This window comes from Aquarana catesbeiana, linkage group LG10, assembly GCF_042186555.1.
Source record: "Aquarana catesbeiana isolate 2022-GZ linkage group LG10, ASM4218655v1, whole genome shotgun sequence".
In the NCBI taxonomy this organism is placed as follows: Eukaryota; Metazoa; Chordata; class Amphibia; order Anura; family Ranidae; genus Aquarana; species Aquarana catesbeiana.
The window spans coordinates 206,597,206-206,624,162 of NC_133333.1; the positions used below are offsets into that span (position 1 = coordinate 206,597,206).

General features: G+C 42.4%; 1 protein-coding gene across 1 annotated transcript in view; it reads left to right on the plus strand.

The window, feature by feature from the left end:
• The window catches only part of LOC141111149 (nicotinamide N-methyltransferase-like), a 43,265-nt gene extending 30,616 nt beyond the window's left edge, over nucleotides 1-12,649 (plus strand). Inside the window, exon 3 of the mRNA XM_073603193.1 lies at nucleotides 10,461-12,649. Coding sequence (XP_073459294.1) covers nucleotides 10,461-10,890 — 430 coding nt within the window. The 3' untranslated portion in view covers nucleotides 10,891-12,649. The remainder of the gene's footprint in view (nucleotides 1-10,460) is intronic.
• Nucleotides 12,650-26,957: the final 14,308 nt, after the last annotated feature.

The window sequence follows — 26,957 nt, forward strand, 5'->3', positions numbered from 1 at the left end:
ATTGTATCCTATAATGTTAGGGGTCTTAATGTCGCTGCTAAAAGACACCAAATATTTCGGGAACTGAAACAAGCCACATGTTCCATTGCCTTTCTTCAGGAAACGCATTTAACACGGCACCTGTTAAACTAACATCACCTAACTTTCCGCAGTGGTATTATAGCCTATAAGGCCAAGGGAGTAGCCATTGGTTTTTGCAGAAATGTGTACTTTAGACCCCTTTCACACTGGGGCGGTTTGCAGGTGGTATTGCGCTAAAAATACTGCCTGCAAACCGCCCCTAAACAGCCTCCGCTGTTTGTTCAGTGTGAAAGCCCGAGGGCTTTCACACTGAAGCGGTGCGCAAGCAGGGCGGTGAAAAAAGTCCTGCAAACCGCTTTTTTGGAGCGGTGAAGGAGCGGTGTATTCACCGCTCCTTCACCGCTCCTGCCCATTGAAATCAATGGCACAGCGCGGCTATACCGCAGCAATACCGCGGCTATAGCCGCGCTGTACGAGGAATTTTAACCCGTTTTCGGCCGCCAGCGGGGGTTAAAACCGCACCGCTAGTGGCCGAATACCGCTGCAAGAACGACGGTACAGCAGCGCTAAAAATAGCGCTGTTGTACCGCCGACGCCCCCACCGCCCCAGTGTGAAAGGGGCCTTAGGCTATCTGATATGCTGGCAGATGATCATGGTCGCTTTATTTTTCTTAGGGGATTTATTGGAAACACTCAATGCACTCTTGCAAATATTTATTGCCCAAACCATAATCAACCCACTTTTTTCTCACAAATACTGACTAAATTGTCACACTTTGCTAAGGGACTTACTATCCTAGCGTGGGGATATAAACATGTCATTGGACCCCACTATTGATACGTCACAGGGCCGCTCTAACATCTCTTTCAAACGACTGAAGTTTGTAAAAAAAAGGCTTCCAGATCTCCAATTAATGGATGTCTGGTGCCTCCTCCACCTCAAAGAGAAGGATTTTTCACATTTTTCCTCAACACATCAATCATACTCTAGAATAGACAATATATTCTTAGACCATTTTCATCTCCCCCTTCTACAATCTACTCACATTGGCACTGCATCTGTTCCAGATCATGCACCTGTGTCAATGACATTGACCATGCCTTTCCTACCACGTCATACCACCAACTGGAAACTTAATGACTCCCTTCTCTCTAATGAAGCTGAGGTTTCCATGTTGGCCTCTCATTTGTCGCAATACTTTAAGGAAAACAAACCCTCTGACACCTCCCCCTCTATTATATGGGAAGCTCATAAGGCTACTATTAGAGGCCGACTCATTGAGCTTGGTGCTCGGAAGAAAAGGGAACATGGTCAACAAATTAACCAAGTGCTACAACAGATAGCGGTTCTTGACAAGCAACATAAACTCTCTTTGCATATTGAACACCTCCAATCCCTCCTTAATTTAGACACCAAGAGAAAGTTCCAACGCCTGTCACAGAAATTTTATGAATGGGGGAACAAACCAAGTAGATTATTAGCTAGATCATTAAAGACTAAACAGTCGCAATCATTTATCCCCAAAATCAAACTCTCAACAGGTGAACTGGCTCATGCAACTCTGGACATTGCTAAAGCCTTTAGAGAATATTATTCGGACCTATATAACGTCAAAAATGACTTATCCTCTCTTCCTCATAAGGAGAGAAGAAACCGCATGCTTTCCTACTTGAAAGAAGCCAATCTTCCTAAATTGCCCATATCTGTCCTTAAAGAATTGGAGGAAGGCTTCTCGTTGAGGAATTTCAGGCAGCATTAAAGTCCTCCCCATCTGGTAAAGCCCCTGGACCTGACGGGTTCACTATTTTATATTATAAAACATTCAGTGACATCTTGCTCCCTCGTCTCTCTTCGTATGCAAATTCTATTTCTCAATCCTCAGGTCTATGCCCGGAGTCACTTTCAACTCATATCACTGTCGATCCCAAACCAGATAAGGACCCTACCCTATGTAACAGTTTCAGGCCAATATCATTAATAAATGTCAACATTAAATTATTCGCCAAAGTAATAGCAAACCGATTACTCCCCCTTATACCCAGCTGGATCTCAGCAGACCAGTCAGGTTTCATACCCAATAGAGAAGCAAAAGATAATTCCCTTCGTGCAATCTAATTCAATATGTTCAGCGATGCGCCCAGCCCACCCTACTCCTTTCCACCGACGCAGAAAAAGCTTTTGATAGGGTGGACTGGGAGTATCTTAAGCTGACCTTATGACACTTCAGTTTGGGTCCTAAAATGTTCCATCGTATCTCATCCCTTTATTCTAATCCCTCAGCACAAATTAGAATTAATGGTACGTTAAGTGACTCCTTTGTCTTACATAATGGAACTAGGCAGGGCTGCCCCCTCTCCCCTCTCCTCTTTGCTATTACATTAGAACCCTTCTTAGCTATAATTAGGAATAATGTTAATATCAAAGGTATACAAATAGGCAACAGATCCCATAAATACACAGCTTATGCAGATGATGTACTATTTTTAATTCAACAGCCACGTATTTCGATTCCCAATTTGATGTCTGCATTTTCCACGTTTCATTCAATTTCTAACTTCAAAATAAACTTATCCAAATACGAAATTTTAAACATTAACATCCCTAAGTCCGAGGCTCTCTCTCTCAAACCCCTCTTTCCCTTTAAATGGGAACCAAAATGTATGAAACACCTAGGTATTTCTCTTACTTCTAATCTCCAATCCCTCTTTCGATACAATTATATTCCCTTGCTAAACAAGATTAGAGGTGACCTGCGAAAATGGTCTAGTCTGTCCCACACATGGTTAGGGAAAGTAAATATAATTAAAATGAACATACTACCTCGCATCCTCTTTCTCTTTCAAATGCTTCCATTGTGTGTTCCAGTGGGGTTTTTTACTATTCTACAATCCATGGTTTCCCGCTTTATTTGGAAGAACAGTCACTCCAGAATATCCAGAGAGTTATTGTTTTGTTCCAAATGCTCAGGTGGTCTGGCACTTCCTAGTTTTAAAGCATATTATCAAGCGACTGTATTGGCCAGACTAGCTGATTGGAAATATGCTTTTAACTCGAAGCTATTGTTACAAATTGAATATTTCCTAAGTGGCGTGGATCTCTCAATAGCTCCCTGGATACCCCATTCTCACAGGAACCTTGCTCGTACTACCTCGGCTCTTACCATATCCTCTTTAGATGTATGGGACGCCATACATAAAAAAATTTCCTGGAAATATGATTCCACCCTGTTACCTCTCCTTAACCACACATATTTTCTGCCAGGCCTTCTTGATCCAGGCTTTAAATCATGGAGGTCAGAAGAGCCTCTCTTACTACATCATACTCTAGATGGCAATATACTTAAACCATTACATACGATCCTCGCACCTAACCCTGCCACGTTTCTAGATAAATGGAGATACCACCAACTACAACACTTCGTAAGTTCTCTTCCTACTCCACTTAGGGGTGCCAGCGACATAAACGATATGAAGTAATATTTCATCCAAAAGACCCCCCTTTACATAGTATTTCCTTATTTTATAAAGCCCTTATTGCTCTTCAAAACCCCGACTTCCCACCTTTCCTGACTAAATGGGAAATCGATTTCGATTTTTCTCTGACTGACAACCAAAAGTATAGGATCCTACAATTAGTCCACACTTCATCCATAGCCTCAAAAATGTCAGAGGTCAACTATAAATTGCTCACTAGGTGGCATTACACCCCAGTTAAATTGCTCCAAATGTTTCCCGCCAGTTCCCCATTGTGCTGGAGGAACTGTGGGAACAAAGCTACTCATGCACACATATGGTGGTTTTGTCCACTTATTCGACCATATTGGGATGTCATTCGCGATCTGATTGTCCAGATTGCTGATGTCAATATACCAAATGACCCCTGGGCTATCCTTTTTAATGTTACAAAAACTCCTATAAGGTTGTACAAACGCTCAATCATCCCTCATCTGTTGAATACTGCCAAGGCCTTAATTCCCACTTTATGGGGCCAACCAGTATCCCCTTCTATAAAAGTTTGGCTACAAATGGTTGACAATGTACACCTCATGGAGAGTATCACCCACAATATTGGAGGGACCTCCAAGAAACATTCTCTAATCTGGGATCCTTGGAAAAAAATTCAAACCACCTCCTCATATAGAGACCTTATTACACAAACCCCTTAAAACCTGTCAATCAAACTTAGCCATCTAACATTTAACTCCTGATAACTCTCCCACCTTTTCAATATGCGGTTATGCATGCCGGCAACCCACCACCCCCCTCTCCCTTCCTTTTACCATTTCTTCTTACACTTCTCTTTCTTTTCCTTTTTCCCATCTTCTCTCTTCTTTATCTTCTCTTCTTCCCTACTTTCACCCCGCTATCCTTTCATATTCTGTATTTTCATTAAACCAAAGCAACATTTTTCTTTTTTTTTTCTCAAATACGTTCGGATTATAGTGCTCACATAGTAAGTATCCTCTGTCTAATTAGATAGTACGTTGATTCTTTGTATATTTCTAGAGACACTTATTGTATTTCTAACTTACATATATTCGCTGAAATCTGTGAGTACTGTAATCTATGGTATTGTTATTATGAAAATGTTACCTATTTTGAGATGTAATTATACCTTTGTTATATTTTCCTTTAATAAAAATTTATTAAACAAGATAGTGGCAACAAAGCATGACTTACCACCTGCATCTCTACCTAAAGGCAGTGGTGCTAGCTGTAGCACAGCAATACCTAGCACTGTACAAGTGGATATGGATACTGATGCAGGTAAAGATATTCACCGCAGTATTGGACCTCCTATTGAGCTAGAAACTGATAAAGAATTGGAAGAAGAAATTGTGGATGAATCATTAGCAGCAGAAGAGATTCCAGAAGTAGTGAGCATTAATGAGGGCATACCTGACACAGTTGATGATAAAATGTGGTTTATCAGACCAAAATCAGAAAATTTGGATTCATTCTTCTGGTTTCATCCATGTCAACCAGATTTCCATTCTTTTAATTTGAAAAAGTTATATGAGAGGAGGGATGGAAAGAAGTGTTACTGGTTGACCTATTCACATGGACATGGTGTTTTTTCTGCATGGTGTGTCTTGCTTTCAGTAAAAAGACAGACATCAGTGCTTTTATTGATGGTTGGTTTGATGAAAAACATATGTATCAGAGAATTGAAGAGCATGAAAAAGCAACCTCCACAATAATAGCTCTGAATCCTTTTTGATGAGTTCAAAGAATATGGACATATCTAGTAATTTCTTTGAGAAACAAACAACTGCCAGAAAGGAGGAAGTGAAGAGAAAACGTGCCATCCTAGAGAGAGTGATTGACACCATCAAGCTGATTGGAAAAAGAGGTCTAAGCTATAGGGCAACAGCTGAAGCAGCATATACTTTAGAAGATAAAAATTTGGACCATGGAAAAGTTCCTTTAGATTTTGCTACTCCTAAGCAAGTTTGATCTCTTGCTGAAAAATCACCTTGATACAGTTATTAAAAAAGTAAAAAGAAGCATCAAGGTGCAACGAGTAACAAAGGACTTGGCGGGTTTGTTACACTAAATTTCTAAAACGACAGTGAACAATATCATCTGTGTAATTTCAACACTTTTAAAAAAAGTATTGCCCAAGAGATCAGAGATGCTGGCATGTTCTTAATTCAGCTAGATACAACGCAGGATATATATGTCTCAGAGCAGTGTTCAATTATAATTTGATATGTCTGGATGTGGTCCATGAACGTCTAGTTGCTGTGGTAAATTGCACATCCACGACAGGGAAGACTTTGTGTGAACTAGTTTGCGATGTATTGGAATCCATGGAAATTGAAGTTACAAACTGTGTTGGGAACTCAACAGATGGAGCTTCTAATATGCAGGGGCAGTACAACGGATTCGGCACATGGCTGAGTAAAAAAGCGCCTGGCCAGATTCATGTTTGGTGTTATGCACATGTACTAAATCTGGTGATGATGGATGTCACAAAGATATCTGTTCAGGCAATATCATTGTTCGGCATTTTAAATTCATGTGCTGTGTTTATCCGTGAATCTTACGTCCGGATGAATGTATGGTGGGATAAGCCTCAGGAAGAAAGATTCCGATCACTTTCTGTGATTGGAGAAACAAGATGGTGGTCCACAGATGCAGCACTTACAAAGGTGTTTGGTTCATTTAATGATCCAAGTCAAGCCTTGTATGTAAATTTGATCCAGACCATGGCAGCGATATCATGTTCTGATCATTTTAATGCTGACATAAGATACAAGGCTGGAACTTTCTTAGACTCCCTCAAGAAATTCAAAACATGTATAACAGCACAGCTGTACTTATTTATTTTCAAGAATACCACTCCACTATCCTTGTACCTGCAAACACAGGGTATGGATATACTGCAGGCATACCGAATGGTGTCAGAAACCGTTGACAACTTACAAGCACATGATCATGATTCTCAAATGATTATAGATGCTGCAAAGAAGTTTGCAGTCTGGGCAAATGGCAAGTTGGAGACAATTGATTGCCAAGTTATGATTGAGGAAGACTTTCCACCAACTAAAAGAATACAACGAAAGAAAAGAATGGCTGGTGAGCTTGCAGTAGATGAACCAATCTTGTTGGCAAGTGATCAGTTCAGGGTGGAGGTATACAAAGTGACCTTAGACAAGATTATTAATAGTCTGCAGAGCCGATTTACAAAACATGGTCAGCTATTTGCAGATTTGGCATGTTTGGATCCCAGAAATTTTGAAGACATTTTGCTACACCTTCCCAACAATGCATTAGAATGACTGAGCAGTCTTGTAATTAAATTTGACTCCATGGCAACTAAAGAGAAACTGCAAAGTGAGCTACCTGATTTTTCATCAAAGTGGCAAAGATTGAAAATGTCTCTTGATGAAGAATATACTCATTCTAACAATGAAGGTCAAGATGAAGACGCCATCCATTCTCATCTCATCACTGAAACTGAGGAACAACCATACTAAACTGTTGGTGATCAAAATGGAAAGTGCAAGACTTGTAAGAACTGTATAGCATTCTGCTACAATGTGTTACTGCATTACAACTTATACAGTCTGACGTATAGTTCACTTTTTAATGCATACAAATTGACACTGACACTTTCCTCTTCTCAAGTAGCATGTGAAAGGTCATTTTCAAAACTGAAATATATCTTGAACAGACTTCGAAATTCCCTCTCCCAACCACATTTGGAGGCCTTTATGCTCATGTCCATGGAAAAAGAGGCCTTGATTGGACTAAGCAATGAAACCATCATTGATGTTTTGGCTTCAAAAAGCAGCTTGCTACAAGGGATGTTGCTTACATAACATTACAAGCATGTCTGAGGATTACAATGCTGGTTGATCTCTATTTTTTTAAATTTTGACTAGATTAGTTATTTGTTTACAATGTTTACAAACAAGTTTTTGCATATTTTATCCTCTAAAACTTTAGAAGATAGTTTGCACATTGCAACCTCCTAAAAGTTAATGAGCACTTTTTTTTTTATCTACTGTTAAAGTCGTTTACTTGTTTTTAAAGCACTTTTTTTGAGTAATGTTTGAACTTTACTTTTTGAAAACTGTTGAGTTGCTTGCCATTACATTGGTACATCTGAAACGTTTTTTAATTCCTAAACTTGGACTGGAAAGCAAGTTAACAACATGTTTTCAAGGTATTCCGACTTGTCAAAATTCTAAAAGTTTTTGCCCATTTTGTACTGCTACAGAATTAACAGCAACATATTTGCACTTTTTTTTATCTCAAACGGTTTATTGTAACTGTTACAATATTTAATTACTGTTAAGTAAAACATTTTCCACTTTTGTAGTATGTGTAGTAATGAACTACTACTATTTTTGTGTCTTTGTGAGTAATTTATTTATGTTACATTAATAAAGTTTTAACATGTTTACGTCTTCCATACTTTGCAGTAAAGTTCTTTGATTATTCCTTATTCTGGCAATATATATCACCATAGCAATAAGTGGACTGTTCTTGATGATTGCTCCACTTTTAACTGTAATTTGCTTTATATATATATATATATATATATATATATATATATATATATATATATATATATATAGCCCTATGTGCTTTTATGTGTCTTATCTATATATAATGCACTCTTTAAATGTGCTTTAAAATGCATGGTTTTCCATTTTATGAACAAGAAAATAATGACGTTATGCTGTTGGTCTGGTATAATAATGCTATGGGGCTGGTATGACATTTTTTCCAGGGCTGGTTTTCATTCCCAGTCTGGCCCTGTCACCAGCTACCAAGCACCTGATGCTGATGTAACTGATTAATCTTTCTATGAATGTGAGATCCCTTGAAGACTGCCTATGCTGAGTGACTATCCTGTTATGCTGAGAGACTATCCTATTCCTCCTCAGTGTTCATGTTGATAGCTTCTAAGAACATTTTTGTTTCAGGGCATCACCACCAGTGCCTAAAGCCCAATTTTTCTGCCCCTGTTTAACAGGGGCATGTAATTACAATTTTTGCTGTAATATTTTGCAGCAGGGCTCATTATTGCGCTCAACTAGAGTATCTGTGAGGGGTTAAAGTGTTGTGGCACCACCACCAGTGCCTAAGGCCCAATTTTTCTGCCCCTGTGTAACAGGGGCGTGTAATTACAATTTTTGATCAAATATTTAACAGGGCTCATTCCTGTGCTCAACTAGAGTATCTGTGAGGGGTTGCAGTGTTGTGGCACCACCACCAGTGCCTAAGGCCCAATCTTTCTGCCCCTGTTTAACAGGGGCATGTAATTACAATATTTTCTCTAAAATTTCACAGCAGGGCTCGTTCCTGCGCTCAATAACAGAATCTGTGAGGGGTTACAGTGTTGTGGCACCACCACCACTGCTTAAGACACAATTTTTCTGCCCCTGTTTAACAGGGGCATGTAATTACAATTCTTGATATAATATTTTACAGCAGGGCCCGTTCCAGTGCCCACCAAGAGTAACTGTGAGGGCTTACAGTGTTGTGGCACCACCACCATACCACCGCCAAAGGCCCAATTTTTCTGCCCCTGTTCAAGAGGGGCATGTAATTACAATTCTTGATATAATATTTCACAGCAGGGCCCGTTCCAGCACCCACCAAGAGTAACTGTGAGGGCTTAGAGTTCTGGTACCACCAACACCTAAGGCCCAATTTTCTGCAGAGCATATAGGACAGGCCGTATAGTATATACAGGCAGCCCCCTACTTTCAAACATCCGACTTACAAACTACTCCTACTTACAAACGGAGGGAGACATCAGGAAGTGAGAGAAAATTTACCCCTAGGAAGGGAAATTCTCTCCTGTAAGAGTTATTATGGGAAAAAGGTTTCTCCCCTGATGCTTTATCACCAATCCTTGTTTCCCTAATAACCCCAAATTTTCAAAATCCAATTGTCATTGGGACAGAAAGTGAGGTGAAATCTTCTGAACAGGGGCACAGACAGCATAACAAATGTTACAGGGGTGATAACCCTTCCCTATGTTATCCAAAAAGCTTAAAAATTGATTTTTTGGCTGGAGCTACACTTACAAAATGTACCTGTTCCAAATTACAAACAGATTCAACTTAAGAACAAACCTACAGTCCCTGTCTTGTTTGGACCGCCTGTATACTGCTGTTCAGAGTATATATGGCCTGGGGACCCCACGCCTTTTCTTTTTTTAATTTGGGTGTGGGGTTCCCCTTAATATCCATACAAGACCCAAAGGGCCTGGTAATGGGCTGATAGGGACTTTTATTCCTTTAGAATTGTCATTTTGTGCAGGGACTGTTCTAAACACGGGAAACATGCGCCACTTTACAGGCATACTATAGTCACCCCCCCAGGTATGATATTTAAAGGAATATTTCACTTTTATTTTTTCGCTTTAAGCATTATTAAAATCACTGCTCCCGAAAAAATGGCCGTTTTTAAAACTTTTTTTGCATTGATACATGTCCCCTGGGGCAGGACCCGGGTCCCCAAACAAATTTTAGGACAATAACTTGCATATTAGCCTTTAAAATTCACTTTTAATTTTTCTCGTTCGGGTCCCATAAACTTTAACGGTGTTCGAATGTTCGAGCAAACTTTCGGTCCGTTTGCATGTACTGCCGCGAACCGAACTGGGGGGTGTTCGGCTCATCCCTATCCACTGACATCAAGTGTAATACTGCTAGAAGAACCTTTTTTTGGGTATGCAGCATATGATGCCCAGCAAAAGAGGTAGAGGGAATTGGTGGTTAGTGGCTAGCTGTAAGTGCTTCATCTCACTGGTAAATGGTTGGAGTCGACTCCTCTTCCACTGATATCTGAAAGTCTCTTCTACAGCTCAGAAATGTTAACAGTATTCAACAGCTCAAACCCAATATACTCAATGTCTCTCAGAATATCAGTTAAATGCTTTATGTGACAGGGGATTTGCTTCTTCCTTCTAGTGACCAATGTGAGGAGAAGGAAATCGGACTCAGGGAGGCAATTAAACATGTTGTAAAATTCGATCTCAACCAGGAAAATCTCACAGGCTCAATTGGGCTACCACAAGCCGACTGTCTTGTGTTCGGTTGTATTCTGGAAGCCATCAGCAAAAACCTTGAAGAATTTGTGAGAAACTTCAGGCAATTCTCAAAGCTTCTCAAACCTGGCGGGTGCATTATATATTATGGAGCTTTAAATTGCACATTCTTTATGGTTGGGGGAGAAAAGTTCAATTTTTGTAAGTATAATGAAAGTGACTTTAGAAGTATGCTCTGTAATGAGGGGTTTGTTATCACCCATTTGGAGGTTTCCCAAAGAAAGGCTGAGAGTGATCTGATAGATTTTGATTCAGTTATGTTCTGTACAGCTTATAAAGAACAGAAGATTTAGGTCTCATTCGTGTTAGTAAGTGCACATGAATTTCATGAAAGAACATAATGTCTTTTTAGTGCAATTTTAATGTGTAATGTTAAAATGTAATACAAGGCGTGGGTGGGAGCTTTGCGTGCATTTTCCATGAATTTCTTCCTGGGAAATGTACCATGTGATTTAAAAAATGCAGTAATTAAAAAAATATTTGTGAATTTTCTATGCATCGCCATATGTTGCTTTGATTATAAGTCAAAACACATTTTACCAAAAACTCACAAATGATGCAGAAAGCAGGATTTGTGGAAAACAAAATGCACTGCCCTCTTACACAACACATTGATGTGAACAGCTTCATAGATCAGTGTTTCTCAACCTGTTTTGTGTCGTGGCGCCCTTTAAAATATTGTACATATCTTGAGGCAACCCATTCTAAAATGAAAAAAAACTAAACTAATAGTTCTACATAAAAACAGTGTGCAGGGAGGGACACCCAACATGAGAGATTTATTCTTTTAAAATTCACACTGGTACTGACTAGCATTCCAGCTTTTCCCTTCTGTCCCAGTTTATCTCCCTCAATCAGCGGACATGACCCCAGTGTTGACAGAGAGGGGTAGATAAAGGGGCAAACAAGGATGTCCTCAGGTGCCTGGCGTCCTTCTTCTCAACCTATGCCATCATCAGTTGTTGGGAAACCAGCAGCTGGCCAACACAATGCCCAATGCACAATGTAATGCTGCACATTAAAATCCTGTGGCTTTGTGTGACAAAAAAGGCAGGCATGATACACCCTCTGGTTTGAGTGTGACCGGCTTTGCACCTGAATCTCACCTGAACCGGTGAACAGAAACGCACAGAGCCAGGGGTGTAACTAGAAATAGCAGGGCCCCATAGCCAAATTTCGTATGGGGCCCCCCTGCAAACAGCCCCCCCCCCACAGCTGCCCTAGTGTCAATGCAGCGTGACCTGTGCCCAATACAACGTGACCTGTGCCCAATACAGCCTGGTCTGCCTGTGCCCCATACAGCCCCACCTGTGCAGAGGAAGAGGCAAGCCACCCGGATCAGCAGAGAGCGGGATTGCCCGCTGTAATAGCTTTCATTTAAATTTCCTGTCTTCCCGGGGCTCATCGTCACATAGCTCCACCTCTTGGCCCGACGCCTTTGATGACGTCACATGTCCCGCATTGGATCAGCGTTCTGTCTATCAAAGGCACCGGGCCAAAAGGTGGAGCTATGTGACGTGAGCCCCCGGAACACTGGAAGTTCTAATGAAAGCTCTTACATCGGACAATTCAGCTATCTGCTGATACGGACAGCTCGCCTCTTCCTTTCCTCTCTCTTCCCCTTGCTGGGAGACTGTGCTGGCAGTGCTCTTATCCTCACTGGGCCCCACTTGGCTGCGGTCCCCATAGTGCCCGCACTGGTCGCTATGGTGGTAGTTACGCCCCTGCACAGGGCAAACCGCACCGCAGATATGTGAACCCAGCCTTAGGTAACTAACAAACCCCAGAATTGTATTTCACCTATGTACTGGTAGAGCACCTCAAATGTTGAGGCAGTCCTCTGAATATAGAGATCACCAACCACAAACCTGCTTCCACACCCTGAACACCAACTTTTCACACTGACGGAAATTGGCTGTGGCCGTTGATATATAGGTAGGCTGCCAAAGATACAGAAGCCTTGAAGAAGGCATCCTTAGACTTTAGAAACGTGTTAGCATCTTTGATTGATTTTTGAGCTAATAAAACAATAAAAATATTCTGATTCCAGAACTTTTATTTGTGGTGTTTATACACCTTGACTTACCCACTATTTAGCCCGTTATTAACTCTCAGTAACCCTAATATATTTTCATTAAACCTTTCTTCCCTTATTTGCTTCTCTGTTTTTTTTTACTGATTTTCCTTTTACTGTTCATTTATTTTTTATTTATGTTTGTTTGTCTCATTCATATTTGTAGCTTCTCCTCACATAAACACCTAAAAAATATTTTTTTAAAAAGCTTTTAGTTATTCATAAACAATCTCATCATGCTTTGTACCAGAACCATATGTTATGTGCAGACAACGTTTACATAGAGTGGTATTGTGTTACATCTGTCTGGAAATTGGTTGGTTGCTATAAGCTTAATGTATCAACATTTAGCATGTACCTTATTTGCCTTCCATGTCAAGTTCATTGTTGGCTGAGAAGAGGTAACCTCAATTTCATTTAAAAACACATTGATACAGAAGACTATGATATACCAACTGTCCAGACATTTCTGATTTTGTTCGGTTTCCTTTCGGGTGTTCAGACTTTGGCAATTAAAAATACATATTTAGTCACATCAACAACTCCAGATGTATGTAAGTTGTCCAGAAATGCTCCACACCTTAACCTTTCCTATAATAATTCTGCAAATGTCATTAGTGATAGGCTTGTACTGCAGATAATGGTCACTCATTCATAAAGACTTCCCTTGGTTATTTAAAGGGCGCAGAGCTGCAAAAAGCAGATACCATGGAGTGAAGGAGAGGTTTAAGAAAAGTAGTGTTCGGTAGTGGCCAACGGGATGACCTCCCGGACATTTGACTTATCCAGGGGCACTAGGCAGGGCTGCCCACTGTCTCCGCTCCTTTACGCCCTTGCAGCAGAGTCTCTGGCCATTTCCATCAGAGAAGACCCCGAGATCCAGGGTCTTTGCCTTGGATCCCTGACGGAAAAAAATAGTTTATACGCAAACGACACATTATTGTATCTGGCCGACTCCACCACATCTCTCCAGAAGGCATTACATACGATCGAGTACTTCGGTCAGTTCTCTGGCCTCAAAATTCATTGGGAGAAATCCCAAATATTGCCATTGGACAGCTTCCCCTCCCCCAAGCTACAAGAGCAATTACAACTCCAGAGTAAACACTATCAAATATCTTGGAGTACTAGTGAATAGGACACCGGCTGACTACATATCCCTTAACATAGTGCCCCTTTTCGATCTCATCAAGTCTAAGACTCAGGTATGGGTGAGACTACCGCTCGGGGTCTGGGGCCGCATTAATATTATTAAAATGATATTACTACCCAAAATATTGTACATGCTCTGGCACATACCCGTATACTTTTACCCCACATATACCCTTAAAACTTTTTAAATCAATAGAGGCCATACTCAGGATATTTATTTGGGGTACCAACAGACACAAGCTGGCCTGCAGAGTCCTTAAGAACCCTACTGACCTGGGTGGCACGGCCCTTCCTGACCTGAACCTCTATTACCTTGCATCCCAACTATCTCAGCTATATCACATAGACAAAACCGACAGACTCAGATTCCACACGTTCCTTTGCCCACAGTGGGCGCAACTAACCACAGATCCACTTACTGCAATCGCAGTGGGCCATAGCAGGTATAACTCTAAGAGAGAACGTGGGTCTCTCCTGTACCAATTAGACGAATATGGAAAATTGCCACTAAATTGCCAACAAAATGTTGACAACCCCCAAATACAATGACTATACCCCTCTATGGAACAACAAATTACTCTGAGTTCTTCTCGATCCCTGACACAGAGATATGGAGCGAACATGGGATATATTACTTACACCACATAATTTCTGAAGGCACACTTAAAAACTTCGAGAGCCTCCAAAATGAGTTCCTGCTTCCCGATTCCCTGCTCTTTAGATTCTTCCAAGTGTGCCACACAGCTCAAACTCAGTTCCCCCAACCTTTGCCACAGTCTACCCCCAATGTCATTATGGCAGTAGTTAAGGGGGACTATCCACGAAGGCTGATTTCAGATCTTTATGGCACGCTCCTAACCCCAACATCAACCACGCTAGCTTACAGTCTTAAACCAAGATGGGAAAGAGAGGTAGGCCCATTAGAGGATGAGGAGTGGAGTGAAGCACTGGACTCATTCAAGACTGTAGCCCCCAAACTTTCTGACAGGTTGACCCAGTTGTATATCCACTTGCCGACCGCCTAACGCAGATATACTGAGGCAGAATGGCACGGGCAGGCAAAATCATGTACCTGGCATCATGCCCGAGGCGGTCGGCATCGTTAGGGGAGCGATCAATGCTGAGGGGGAGGCCACCCCCTCGCGATCGCTCCCAACGAATGACAATCTTCCTCTGCCTCTGTAATGTAAACAGCGGCAGAGGAAGTGATGTCATCTCTCCTCGAGTCGGTCTTTTTCGTTCCGGCGCCGAGGAGAGAAGACATCCAAGTAACTGCACCAACACCACACGTACAGTAGAACACTCTAGGCTCACTTTTCACCCCCATCACCCCCCGATCACCCCCCGATCACCCCCCTGTACCCCCTGTCACAGTGACACCAATAGCATTTTTTTTTATTTTTTTACTGATTATTGCATTGGTGTCAGTTTGTAACAGTTATAAGTGGTAGGGCAGTTAGTGTTAGCCCCCCTTTAGGTCTAGGATACCCCCCTAATAAAGGTTTAACCCCATGATCACCCCCCGTCGCCAGCTTCACTAAGCGATCATTTTTCTGATCGCTGTATTAGTGTCACAGGTGACGCTAGTTAGGGAGGTAAGTATTTAGGCTCACCGTTATCGTTTTATAGCGCGAGGGACCCCCATATACTACCTAATAAAGGTTTTAACCCCCTGATTGCCCCCTAGTTAACCCTTTCACCAGTGATCAACGTATAACTGTTACGGGTGACGCTGGTTAGTTAGTTTCTTTTTTATAGTTTCAGGGCACCTGCCGTTTATTACCTAATAAAGGTTTAACCCCCTGATCGCCCGGCGGTGATATAAGTTACGGTTTAGAGTCAGATAGGGTCTGCGTCACCCCAGGCAGCGTCAGGTTAGTACCAATACCGCTAACACCCACGCACGCAGCGTACACCTCCCTTAGTGGTATAGTATCTGAACGGATCAATATCTGATCTGATCAGATCTATACTAGCGTCCCCAGCAGTTTAGGGTTCCCAAAAACGCAGTGTTAGCGGGATCAGCCCAGATACCTGCTAGCACCTGCGTTTTGCCACCCAAGTGCAGTATCGATCGATCACTGTCACTTACAAAACACTAAACACACATAACTGCAGCGTTTGCAGAGTCAGGCCTGATCCCTGCGATCGCTAAGAGTTTTTTTGGTAGCGTTTTGATACAGTCGCTAACAGTCAGGAGCTTTTTTACCCGTGAGTCTTACTAGTGTACCACTAAATTTAGAGCCCAAAATGGCAAATCGAAGGTACACTAGTGAAGAGGACAGCGGCTCCAAGACAGCTCTGACAACAGAGCTGTGGATTTTTTTGTTTTCAGGTACGCCATTCAGCTGCAGAGCGGATTTATTTATCTTGACAGCAACAGCATTTGCTCCCACGATACATAAAGCCGTGACTCCAGCGCTGTCAGAGGTGATTTCACCATCACAGTTAAAAAAAAGAGCATATATGCCGAAGCATGGGGGCAGCAGGGGCGGAGGAGCGATTTGCTCCTACCTTTTGGGGCAGATGCCCCCATGCTTCGGCATATAGAAACGGTGCATGTATGCCCATCATTAGAAGTGGGTGGATGAAGGGAGGTATTCTAATGGTGGGCATACCCACCGATCAATCTCTTTTTTCATTCAGCCCACAGGCTGCATGAAAAAAAAAGTTTACAATATATGCCCAACAAGGACCAGCTACATACTGGTATGTTGCTGGACTTTGAGTGATTATACCAGAATGATGTTTAGGTATCATCTTAGTATCATTCTTTTCAGCCAGTGGTCGGCTTTCATGTAAAAGCAATCCTAGCTAATTAGCCTCTAGACTGCTTTAACAAGCAGTGGGAGGGAATGCCCCCCCACCTGAGAATGCAGCTGGTGATTCAGCCAGCTGACCATAGAGCTGATCAGAGACCAGAATGGCTCCAAACATCTCTATGGCCTAAGAAACCGGAAGCTACGAGCATTTCATGACTTAGATTTCGCTGGATGTAAACAGCGCCATTGGGAAATTGGGAAAGCATTTTATCACACCGATCTTGGTGTGGTCAGATGCTTTGAGGGCAGAGGAGAGATCTAGTGTCTAATAGACCCCAATTTTTTCAAAAAAGAGTACCTGTCACTACCTATTGCTATCATAGGGGATATTTACATTCCCTGAGATAACAATTAAAAATGATTTTAAAAAATGAAAGGAACAGTTTAAAAATAAGATAAAAAAACAAAAAAAAAATAATAAAAAAAAGCACCCCGTCCCCCCGTGCTCTCGAGCAAAAAGATAAAAAAGCAAAAAAATAATTTAAAAAAAAGCACCCCTGTCCCCCCTGCTATCACGCAAAGGTGAACTCAAGCATCGATCTGGCGTCAAATATATATGAGGTATCAAATGCATGTGAGGTATCACTGCAAAGGTCAGATCGAGGGCAGTCATTTTAGCAGTAGACCTCCTCTGTAAATCTAAAGTGGTAACCTGTAAAGGCTTTTAAAGGCCTTTAAAAATGTATTTAGTTTGTCGCCACTGCACGTTCGTGCGCAATTTTAAAGCATGTTGTGTTCGGTATCTATGTACTCAGACTAAGATCATCTTTTTTATTTCATCAAACATTTGGGCAATATAGTGTGTTTTAGTGCATTAAAATTTCAAAAAAGTGTGTTTTTTCCCAAAAAAAAGCGTTTGAAAAAACGCTGCGCAAATACTGTTTGAAAAAAAAAATGAAACACCCACCATTTTAATCTGTAGGGCATTTGCTGTAAAAAATATATAATGTTTGGGGGTTCAAAGTAATTTTCTTGCAAAAAAAATATAATTTTTTCATGTAAACAAAAAGTGTCAGAAAGGGCTTTGTCTTCAAGTGGTTAGAAGAGTGGGTGATGTGTGACATAAGCTTCTAAATGTTGTGCATAAAATGCCAGGACAGTTCAAAACTCCCCCAAATGACCCTATTTTGGAAAGTAGACACCCCAAGCTATTTGCTGAGAGCCATGACGAGTCCATGGAATATTTTATATTGTGACATTTGACACAGTTCCCCATAAACGTTTACTGTACAAAATAAGGTCTGTTGGCATGGACCATAGGGTGAGTACATGGATTGAAAACTGGCTACAAGGGCGAGTTCAGAGGGTGGTGATAAATGGGGAGTACTCAGAATGGTCAGGGGTGGGTAGTGGGGTTCCCCAGGGTTCTGTGCTGGGACCGATCCTATTTAATTTGTTTATAAACGACCTGGAGGATGGGATAAACAGTTCAATCTCTGTATTTGCAGAAGATACTAAGCTAAGCAGGGCAATAACTTCTCCGCAGGATGTGGAAACCTTGCAAAAAGACCTGAACAAATTAATGGGGTGGGCGACTACATGGCAAATGAGGTTCAATGTAGAAAAATGTAAAATAATGCATTTGGGTGGCAAAAATATGAATGCAATCTATACACTAGGGGGAGAACCTCTGGGGGAATCTAGGATGGAAAAGGACCTGGGGGTCCTAGTAGATGATAGGCTCAGCAATGGCATGCAATGCCAAGCTGCTGCTAACAAAGTAAACAGAATATTGGCATGCATTAAAAGGGGGATCAACGCCAGAGATAAAACGATAATTCTCCCACTCTACAAGGCTCTGGTCCGGCCGCACCTGGAGTATGCTGTCCAGTTCTGGGCACCAGTCCTCAGGGAGGATGTACTGGAAATGGAGCGAGTACAAAGAAGGGCAACAAAGCTAATAAAGGGTCTGGAGGATCTTAGTTATGAGGAAAGGTTACGAGCACTGAACTTATTCTCTCTGGAGAAGAGACGCTTGAGAGGGGATATGATTTCAATTTACAAATACTGTACTGGTGACCCCACAATAGGGATAAAACTTTTTCGCAGAAGAGAGTTTAATAAGACTCGTGGCCACTCATTACAATTAGAAGAAAAGAGGTTTAACCTTAAACTACGTAGAGGGTTCTTTACTGTAAGAGCGGCAAGGATGTGGATTTCCTTTCCACAGGCGGTGGTTTCAGCGGGGAGCATTGATAGCTTCAAGAAACTATTAGATAATCACCTGAATGACCGCAACATACAGGGATATATAATGTAATACTGACACATAATCACACACTTAGGTTGGACTTGATGGACTTGTGTCTTTTTTCAACCTCACCTACTATGTAACTATGTTACTATGTGACACAAGTTGCGGGAAAATTACAAACTTTTTTTTTTTTTTTTTTTTTTTGCACAAAGTTGTCACTAAATTATATATTGCTCAAACATGCCATGGGAATATGTGAAATTACACCCCAAAATACATTCTGTTGCTTCTACTGGGTATAGGGATACCACATGTGTGAGACTTTTTGGGAGCCTAGCCGCGTATGGGACCCCGAAAACCAAACACCGCCTTCAGGCTTTTTAAGGGTGTAAATTTTTTATTTCACTCTTCACTGCCTATCACAGTTTCGGAGGCCATGGAATGCCCAGGTGGCACAAAACCCCCCAAATGACCCCATTTTGGAAAGTAGACACCCCAAGCTATTTGCTGAGAGGTATAGTGAGTATTTTGCAGACCTCACTTTTTGTCACAAAGTTTTGAAAATTAAAAAAACAAAAAAAATTTTTTCTTGTCTTTCTTCATTTTCAAAAACAAATGAGAGCTGCAAAATACTCACAATGCCTCTCAGCAAATAGCTTGGGGTGTCTACTTTCCAAAATGGGGTCATTTGGGGGGGGGGGGGTTGTGCTATCTTGGCATTTTATGGCCTTCGAAACTGTGATAGGTAGTGAGGAGTGAAATAAAAAATGTATGCCTTTAGAAATCCTGAAGGCGGTGATTGGTTTTCGGGGCCCCGTATGCAGCTAGGCTCCCAAAAGGTCCCACACATGTGGTATCCTGGTACTCAGAAGAAGCAGCAGAATGTATTTTGGGGTGTAATTCCACATATGCCCATGGCATGTTTCAGCAATATATCATTTAGTGACAACTTTGTGCAAAAAAAAAAAAAGTTTGTAATTTTCCCGCAACTTGTGTCAAAATCTAAAATATTCCATGGACTCAACATGCCTCTCAGCAAGTAGCTTGGGGTGTCTACTTTCCAAAATGGGGCCATTTGGGGGGGTTTTGTGCCATCTTGGCATTTTATGGCCTTCAAAACCGTGATAGGTAGTGAAGAGTGAAATCAAAAATTTACGTCCTTAGAAATCCTGAAGTCGGTGCTTGGTTTTTGGGGCCCCGTACGCAGCTAGGCTCCCAAAAAGTCCCACACATGTGGTATCCCCATACTCAGGAGAAGCAGCTAAATGTATTTTGTGACAACTTTTAGTAAATTTTTTTTTTTTTTTTTATCATTATTCAATCACTTGGGACAAAAAATTTTATATTTAATGGGCTCAACATGCCTCTCAGCAATTTCCTTGGGGTGTCTACTTTCCAAAATGGGGTCATCTGGGGGGGTCGGGGTGGTTTGTACTGCCCTGCCATTTTAGCACCTCAAGAAATGACATAGGCAGTCATAAACTAAAAGCTGTGTAAATTCCAGAAAATGTACCCTAGTTTGTAGACGCTATAACTTTTGCGCAAACCAATAAATATACACTTATTGACATTTTTTTTACCAAAGACGTGTGGCCGAATACATTTTGGCCTAAATGTATGACTAAAATTGAGTTTATTGGATTTTTTTTATAACAAAAAGTAGAAAATATCATTTATTTTCAAAATTTTTTCCGTTTATAGCGCAAAAAATAAAAACCACAGAGGTGATCAAATACCATCAAAAGAAAGTTCTATTTGTTGGAAGAAAAGGACGCAAATTTCGTTTGGGTACAGCATTGCATGACCGCGCAATTAGCATTTAAAGCGACGCAGTGCCAAATTGTAAAAAGTGCTCTGGTCAGGAAGGGGGTAAATCCTTCCGGCGCTGAAGTGGATATTGTCACCGAGCATATCTTACCCCCCTAAGAGTCGCCCGCTTTAGGCAACAGTCTTTTACCTCGTGTACAATGTGTAACCAGGCAACGGGCACATTCTTCCATTTAATGTGGGCATGCCTGGTCCTTCAGAGTCTATGGAAGCAGATTGTAGATTTCCTCCATGATGACATGGGATCCCCTATGACCCTCGAGACCAAACAATGCCTCCTGGGGATATTCCCTGACTCTGAGATAGACAAATTAACTAAAACATTCCTGCATGAAACACTGTTTTCTGACAAAAAAATAATAGCCAGACAGTGGATGAGACCCATTCCCCCCCAGCTTCAACGACTGGCAAATAGATATAAATAACACACCTCCCTATAAGAAATTCAACTACATTAACAGAGATTGTCCAGACAAATACAACAAAATTTGGGATAGGTGGCTTGCGTCCGCGGACAGATGCACTGGGGGCAGTGCTGTATTTAGGCCTAGGCCGACAAGGCCCAGGCCTAGGGCGGCACTTTGCGGGGGGGCGGCAACCCCCCCACGAAAAAAAAACACCTGCATCCTTCTCCCGACTCACGCATGCAGGGCCGCCAATGACATCGCTATGGGAGTGGGGGGGGGGGCGGGCGGACTGCACCCGGGTGACACTAGGAAGCAGTTGTAGTGGGTGCAGTCGCCCCCCCCCTCAGCGGCAAAGCGATGTTAACTTAGGCAGCGGCGCTGTGACAGGGAGAGGAGAGCTGTACACAGCGGCTGTGTAATTCCCCCGCTCGCCCCCCTCCTTTCTCCTGTCAGCTGAAGTTGAACAGGAGAAAAAAAGCGGCTCTCGTGTTCATCTCTCTGCCCACTCTGATTCCCTCCTCATTGGTCATAGCAGAGAGCCAATCAGGAGGGGGATGGGCATTATGGGAAACTTAGTCCCAGAAGATTGACGGCCCCAGTATGTCCACAGACAGCAGGCTACAGTCCCCCAACATACATGCACTGGGGGGGGACCTGGAACCCGGCAAACAGCAGAGTGCTACAGAGGAAGAAAAAAAGAGGATTGTGCTGGGAGAGGCCAGATAGAGCCACGCTGTACCCACACCACCAGAGAGGGAGCCACGCTGTACCCGCACCACCAGAGAGGGAGCCACGCTGTACCCGCACCACCAGAGAGGGAGCCACGCTGTACCCGCACCACCAGAGAGGGAGCCACGCTGTACCCGCACCACCAGAGAGGGAGCCACGCTGTACCCGCACCACCAGAGAGGGAGCCACGCTGTACCCGCACCACCAGAGAGGGCCACGCTGTACCAACACAACCAGAGAGGGAGCCATACTGTACCCGCACCACCAGAGAGAGAGCCACGCTGTACCCGCACCACCAGATAAAGCTATGCTGTACCCGCACCAGAGAGGGAGCCACGCTGTACCCGCACCAGAGAGGAAGCCACGCTGTACCCACACCAGAGAGGGAGCCACGCTGTACCCGCACCAGAGAGGGAGCCACGCTGTACCCGCACCAGAGAGGGAGCCACGCTGTACCCGCACCAGAGAGGGAGCCACGCTGTACCCGCACCAGAGAGGGAGCCACGCTGTACCCGCACCAGAGAGGGAGCCACGCTGTACCCGCACCACCAGATAGAGCCACGCTGTAACTGCACCACCAGAGAGAGAGCCACGCTGTACCCACACCACCAGAGAGCCACGCTGTACCCGCACCACCAGAGAGAGAGCCACACTGTACCCGCACCACCAGATAGAGCCACGCTGTACCCGCACCACCAGAAAGGGAGCCACAGGATCACTGTTGCGGTTTCGCTGGGTCTGGTAAGAGGGCCTGTTGGCCATTATCCATTACTGTTCCTACGGACTGAGCCGTGCCTAACCTGCTATTCTCTAAGCCTTTTTGACCACCACAACAACCCTGTCTGTCCTCCTCCCCCGACGTCCCTCTGTCTTCATCAGATGAAGATGACAGGGCGGGTCTTAAAAGGGAAGGGGAGTGGCCTTGACAGGAAGGGGTGGGTCATATTTAAATTAGGGGGTGCCCAAGTTTAGTCAGGCCTAGGGCAGCACAAAACCTAAATACACCACTGACTGGGGGTTCGTAAAGCCATAACCCTTCCCAGCGTGGAATATCATGAATTGAATAGACAGAAGGTTTTCCACCCAATTGATAGTCGCTGAGTTCTTTGTGCAATCTGTATACATTTCTGTCATGTTGTGTTTACATGTTCATAAGCCATATATCTTTGTTATATGCATTTCCCCAGTATTGCCTTATAACCTTCAGAAAGGTATATTGTTCAATAAAAAAAAAAAACGTTTTTTCAAAACTAAAAAAAGAAAAGTAGTGGTCAGCACATTTTGATTAGGGTGAAATGATGAAAGCACTAATTTTCAGAATATGTCAGCTATCAAAATGGGGAATGGGAAAATGGGAAAAAAGTAGCAGGCAATTTTGTGTAAGGAGTAACAAGATACAAAAAAGAGAACATGCACTGCCTAATGGGGAAGAAGGGGTAAGTTATATAAATATCTCAAGGGGGTGTAGCCCAGTCTGCATGAGTGGAGGTACAGCTTGGTGCGGCGGCAGTAAACACTCAGAGCACCCAGATGCAGGCAACAGAACTTGTGTTAACGTTAAAGCTCATGATTCACAACAAGCCTTGCAGGAAGGCACCCGACCCAGGACACTCACAGGATGTAACAGCAATGTGTGGCAGAGCAGGTCTCAGATGTGCCAACAGCGTCTGTCTCAAGGAGCCAAATGCAGCCTGGCCGGTCCATATACTATTGGGGAGGCTTTCAGGAAAGATGGCATGTCCATATCCTTTAAAAGACAAAAAAAAAACTCACACGCTGCCAGATGACAATCAACTAAAAAAGAGCTGCCGCAAACACCCCGATGTGTTCCCACACTTCTAATAAAACAACAGAAAATTATGCTGCACTATTGCCTAAGTAATAAAAAGTGATAATAAACACACTACAGAAGTGGTGCCCCCCCTCCAAGTGAAATTAGCAAAACCAATTACAATCCTCACAGGTAAATGGATAAACAAAATAAAATAACAAATTGACCAACAATCTTCTGTGCAACAATAGGCAAAAACCATACAAATATATAACTAAGAGGTATAAAAAAAATGCAAAACAATGCAAAATGAGAATAAAGAAAAAAGGATAAGTGATATACCCGTGTATATCTAAACACTAAAAAAAAAATTGACAATATACCCTCTCCAGAGGTGCCAATACCTAATAGCACAATTTGTAAACGCAATGCAGTGATCTAATGAAATAGGTAAAAACAATGCACAGTGATGTATAAAAATAGTATGAGGAAAAATAGAGTGAATATCTGTGTGTAACAAATGAAAAAAATAGAAAAAATAAAATAAAAAAATAACAGTAAACACCCTCCAGGGGTGCCAGCACTTAAATAAAAATTAGGTACAAGCAATGCACTGTGATGTGATGCAATAACATGAGGAAAAATAAACACAGTAGGTATCTGTATACAACAATAGCAAAATTAACAATAGTGCTTCAAAATATCAAGAAACATGAATAGGCATAAATAATAAATAATAAATGTCCATGAAAAGCCTTAAAATGGTGCTTTTTAATAACACACATCTGTGCTTCATTTAAACAAACTGTGACTGTGATTCTCCACCAACCCCTAATGCACGTTCACCTCCAGCAAAGACCCCAAGGGTCAGGTGACACTTTATAATCAAACTCCAATGCTGCCCAGCGGTTTGGCAGACATCATGATTGACAATGAATCTACCTTTGGGGGACACTTTTTTTTTTTTTTTTTTTTTAAGAGCTTGTCAAAAACGTTGTGTTTGTTTATGCCTCATATTCATTCACATGGAAGGGGGCCGGGATCTGGGGGCCACCTTGTTAAAGGGGGCATCCAGATTACAATAAGCCCCCTGCCCACAGACCCCCACAACCACCACCCAGGGTTTTTGGGAAGAGGCCCTTGTCCCCATCAACATGGGGACAAAGTGCTTTGAGGTGGGGGGCAGAGCCCCCCCTGCCCAAAGCACCCCCCTATGTTGAGGGCATGTAACCTGGTAGGGTTCAAGAGGAGGCGGTGCTCGCTCACCCCCCTTTCCTGGCCTGCCAGACTGCATGCTCAGATAAAGGCCTGGTATGGATTTAGGGGGGGAATACCACACTATTTTTTTTTTAGTTATGGCATGGAGGTTCCTCTTAAAATCCATACCAGACCCAAAGGGCCTGGTATGGATTGGGGATGGACCCCCACACTGTATTTCTTTTTAAACATTTTTCTATTGCCAGCAAATTCTGCAATGTTTTTTTTTTCATTCAACTGTCAGCGGGGAAGCTCACTGACAGCTGATGATTCATCTGTTGGTAAGGACAAAGCGGCAGGCTTCCCGCCAGCTCCTTAACAACTTATTCACTGACACTGTGCGGGTGATGTTTGGGGTCGAACTCATGCTCAGCCCAAACCGCTCACCCATCCCTACTGTTTAGGTAGTGAACACCTATGTACTCAGTTATTAGAATACTACCCACAATGGCCTTACAACTCCAATTGCAAAAAAGTTGGGACACTGTGTAAAATCTACATAAAAACAGAATGCAATGATTCGCAAATCGCATAAACCCATATTTTATTCACAATAGAAAGTACTTGTAAAGTGTGCTAAAGTTTGTACACAAGGTACCTATGTCCCCAAATGCTGTAAAGGGAAAAATAGCACTGCGGCAATATGGATGTTTATGGCACCACCAGAGACATAACAACACTTTGTATAGATTAAAAACAGGATATTTTGTTACAAAAAATATAAAATATTATAAACAATTGATCATGCCTGAAGAGATCACATTGATATCTCTCTCAAAACTGGACTATTATTATTGATTAATGGTGCTATGAGGTGCTACAGATCAGTTGGTGCAATCTTGGAAACATTTAGCCAGTTCTTCTCAACATGTTTTGTGGAATTACTGCTTCTTTAGGAGTATTTGAGAGAGTGGATTATCTGCAGAAAACAATAAAAAATACAACATAACATACAAAAAAATATAGTTTATCTATATCACGAAAAATTACTTTGTGCATTGTATAAATATGCCCCATAGCTGGAGAGGAGATTCAGCTTACTCAACACTCCCAAATGGACCAACATACAGGACTGCACCAAAAATCTCCCCGGCGAGTGTGGGAGCAAAGTACAAAGAAGAATGGTCTCTATAATGGTAGAAAACAAAAGAAAATGCCATAGCATATCAATTTCATATACAATGCATACAAATACACACAATACAGGTGCCCATTCCCCACAATGTATACACACCACAACAAGCCCAAATTTCTCAAACCATCAACATCAGGTGGTGGACAGAGTTAAATAAGGGCACAGTATATTGGATCTCACATCTCCAGGGTGTAAAGCCATCAAAATGCATCTCTACAACATATAGAAACATCAATATCATCAACATCACATAGTTTAGATAGACTTAAGAGCATCCTTGAACACCCCAAGTGCATCTATGTTTTTCACCTTCATAATGTAGCTAATGATACATGTGTAGGCTTCATTCTGGGTTTCAGCCAAAGCTGAAAACCTTCAGTCAGCTGTACACGGCGCCTGCGCCCTGAGTCCAGGTTCAAGCCCCACCATCCAAGTGGACCTAGAGGTAGAATAAAAAAGTGCCAAGCGAAGCTAGGCCGTGCCTGAAGCGTGGCGAGCGAAGCGAGCCCACGAGGGGCCCTCTTACAGGCGCCGTGTACAGCTGATTTACAACTATTCGACTTCGGCTATTTCCGCCAGCTCGTACTGCGCAAGCGCTGCGCCTGCGCAGTACAGGGGGGTCCTTATCCGCCGAGGGGTACTTTCTCGGCAGAACACCGGCATACACAGGTGAAAGAGATATACAAACAAAAACATTTCCCCTGAGGCTCCTAGAGTAAACGTCAAAGCACAAGGGTAAATATATAAAGATCAGCACACCCTTTACATTAAACATAAGCATCATGTACATTAGAAAATAGAAAATTTATCAAAAGTTTAAACTGAGAAAATGTGGCATTTTAAGAAAAAAAAAAAAAGGTCATTTTTAAATTGATGGCAGCACTCGATGACCATTTTTACCACGTTGTAGCATCCATCTTCTTTTAACCACCTCAATACCGGGCCTATTCTGGCACTTCTATCCTACATGTAAAAATCATCATTTTTTTGCT